General features: G+C 40.2%; 1 protein-coding gene across 1 annotated transcript; it reads left to right on the forward strand.

Moving 5' to 3' along the window:
• The first annotated feature begins 347 nt into the window (after positions 1-347).
• LOC106361465 (rab GTPase-activating protein 22-like) lies at positions 348-3,118 on the forward strand. The gene is made up of 5 exons (XM_048776714.1): positions 348-981; positions 1,116-1,251; positions 1,334-1,383; positions 1,460-1,513; positions 1,581-3,118. Exons 1-5 carry the CDS (start codon positions 824-826, stop codon positions 2,764-2,766), a joined length of 1,584 nt encoding a protein of 527 aa, XP_048632671.1. The 5' UTR covers positions 348-823; the 3' UTR covers positions 2,767-3,118.
• Positions 3,119-3,369: the final 251 nt, after the last annotated feature.

Genomic DNA, 3,369 nt, shown 5'->3' on the forward strand with positions numbered 1-3,369 from the left:
AATTCTGAAAATTTTAGAAATGAAAATATATACTTTCCTTAATAACTTAAAATAATAGTCAATTAGTCGTAGGAGTATATTCTTAATTTAGTAATATTTTTTTATTGGGGAAAAAAGTTTTAAGAAATAATTGTATGTATATCTCAACTATTCAATTCAAACTTTCATACAACGTCGATCTTAAGATTTTGGATGTTGTAAATGATTTATTAAATAAATTTAGAGGCTTATATTTTACAGATTTAAATTATATCTACATAGTTTTGTTCAAAAAAAATTAAAATTAAAGACAAATGTTTTATTCGGCTTTTCACATGACTGATCCTACTCTCAAACAGGATATGTCCCCAAATAGACAAGTCAAGAAAAATGTAAATATGAACTAAAGGGGCAAATATATAAGGAACACAAAAACGTAAAAGATGAAGAAAAATAATGAAAAGAATGAGAGCTAAAGTGCAAATTCTATAAACAAGAGTTAGTGGGGTCCACAAGAGAGAGAAACAAAGCGTCCACTGTAATTACTCGGAAGAGACTTTCTTTTTGTTTCTTCTCATAGATTCTCGAGATAGAAAGCCCACGTTTCTGGAGAGAGAAACCAAAAGTAAACGAGGAGAACAAGAAGAAGAAGCAAGTTGAGTTGATCGGTCTCCGGCGAAAACGTTGTCGGACAGTGGTGGTCTGAAGGCGGACATCCTTCCTTTCGTCTCCGGGGACAAGTGTTGTTCTGTTTTTATTTTTCTTTTCTTTTTTTCTTCAAGGTTTGATTGATTCGAAGGGGAATATTCGCGGTTAGTTAGGATTGAATCTGAGGGAGGAATAGATGAAAGCTCTGAGAAGGATACAAACGACGTCATCGTCTTCCAATCCTTCATCGCCATTAACATCTCCTCGTTCTCCCTCCTCATCTTCTTGGATCCATTTGCGTTCTGCTCTCTTCGTCGTCGCATCTTCCTCTCCTTCCTCCTCTTCTTCTGATCGGTCAGTCTTTTTTTATGGAAACTAGATCGCAAAATCCTTTCATTGACTTCTCGTACCTTCCAGATGAATAAGAGTCTTTTAGCATTTGAATCGGACAATAGTATGCTATTAAACCTCGGTTTCAATGTTTTCAGGGCTCGTCTCAAGTCGCCATGGTCACATAAGAAAAGGAAAAGGCCACTCAGAGCTAAGCAGTGGAAGAGGTTCTTCACTTCCGATGGTAGACTTCGTAACGGCGGTGTTGATTTGTTGAGGAAAGTCCGAAGAAGAGTGAGTCATATGGACCCCACCTTCACTCACACCATTTGTATTGAGTTTTAAAAAACATTTGTTTTCTTCTCTTCCTTTGTAGGGTATTGAGCCAAGCATTCGGTTTGAGGTCTGGCCTTTCCTTCTTGGAGTGTAAGTCTAAACTCAAAACTTCTATTAAGTGAACCAAAAAGTTGAAGCTTAATACACTTTTTTCTTCTTCTTACAGGTATAGCTTTAATAGTTCCAAAGCAGAGAGAGTTACTATAAGAACATGGAGAAGGTGAGAGAGACTGATTGAATCTTCACTTCTTCTTGGTGTTCTCTAAGCTTTGATTGTACAAATGCAGAAAGGAGTACGAGAGGCTACGCAGGGAGTGCAAGCGGCTTCAAAAACACAACAACGGAACTCTCAAGTTCAACACTATGCAAGATGAGTATGACTGGCCACAAGCCCAAGACACTGACAGTTTATGTTCTGATGAAGTTGTCAGTGCCCGCGAGTCTCTCTCTAGTGACGAAGATCTCGGTTACATGAGCGGAGTTTCATGTACTGTGGAGAGAGCCAACAGCAGCTCTAGACGAATCACCAATGCTACTATCTCCACTCTCAACTCCGATTCATCAGATTCAGACTCTTCAGACGAGAGTGAAGTGGTTCAGGTCTTTCAGTCTTCAGCTACTCCGGATGTGAATCCAGCCAGCTCATCTATCCCTCGGACAGAAGAGGATTTCGTGACGTGGCAGCGTATCATCCGTCTAGATGCCGTGCGTGCTAACTCAGAGTGGACTCCTTGTTCTCCATCCCAGGCGGCTATATCCGAGGACAGAGCCTGTCGTGCTGCTGAAGCTGTCGGGTTAAAAGACTACCACCACCTGGAACCGTACAAGATCTTCCAAGCTGCTAGGCTCGTTGCTGTTCTCGAAGCCTATGCTTTGTATGACTCTGACATTGGCTATTGTCAAGGAATGAGCGATCTTCTATCTCCAATACTCTCTGTGATCCCTGATGACCATGAAGCCTTTTGGTGTTTTGTCGGGTTCATGAAGAAAGCTCGGCACAATTTCAGACTTGATGAGGTCGGTATCAGAAGACAACTCAACATTGTCTCGAAGATAATAAAGTCCAAAGACTCTCAGCTGTACCGCCACCTTGAGAAGCTCCAAGCTGAAGACTGTTTCTTTGTGTATAGAATGGTTGTTGTAATGTTCAGACGAGAGCTGACGCTTGAACAGACGTTTTGTCTGTGGGAAGTGATGTGGGCAGACCAAGCTGCGATCAGAGCCGGGATGGGGAAGTCGGCTTGGAGCAGGATTAGGCAGCGTGCACCTCCCACGGATGATTTGGTGTTATATGCAATAGCGGCATCGGTGTTGCAGAGAAGGAAGCTGATAATAGAGAAGTATAACAGTATGGATGAGATTCTAAGGGAGTGTCATAGTATGGCAGGGCAGTTAGATGTGTGGAAGCTCTTGGATGATGCACATGACCTTGTTGTTACTCTCCACACCAAGATCGAACATGCCTTCTCATAAGATTTTATCTTAATTATGTGACTGGTGTTAAATGCTGGGGGTTCTTGGTGAGTCCCCTGGTTCCTTGCAGGCCGAATTGGCTTGTGAGTATTCTGAATCCTTGCTTAATGAAGTGAAGCTAGAGATTGGAAGAGGCTGGTGAATAGAGACGTGTGTGTGTATTTAATTGAAAATAAATATATGTGTGTGTTGTGAAAACTGTGAAAAGATTTGGGGGGGCCTTTGCAAATTCCGTAGGGGAGATTCTTTACTTGAGAAATCAAAGCTGTTTCATAAAATGTGTGCCAGTAAACAAAGCTGTGGAAAATGGATTTTGATGAGGAGAAAGTGTTATTTTCGCACGCGTTGTTAACCGGAGAGAAGTCTTTATCTGGTTAAATAAAATATCAAATTATTATGGTTATAGACTTATATCGCAAAAATGACGGACAAGTGGTGGAAGATGAGTGGCTTCTCAAATCTCTAGAAACAAAAAAAATTATAAAAACAATTATTTTATTGTTTTATAAATTTTTCAAAACGAAAGCTCTTACTATTTCTCTCTTACGAAACATCTCCATGAGATTTATATTTATGATATTTATAGTGAAAGACTATTCTTTT

This window comes from Brassica napus, chromosome A1, assembly GCF_020379485.1.
Source record: "Brassica napus cultivar Da-Ae chromosome A1, Da-Ae, whole genome shotgun sequence".
Lineage (NCBI taxonomy): Eukaryota > Viridiplantae > Streptophyta > Magnoliopsida > Brassicales > Brassicaceae > Brassica > Brassica napus.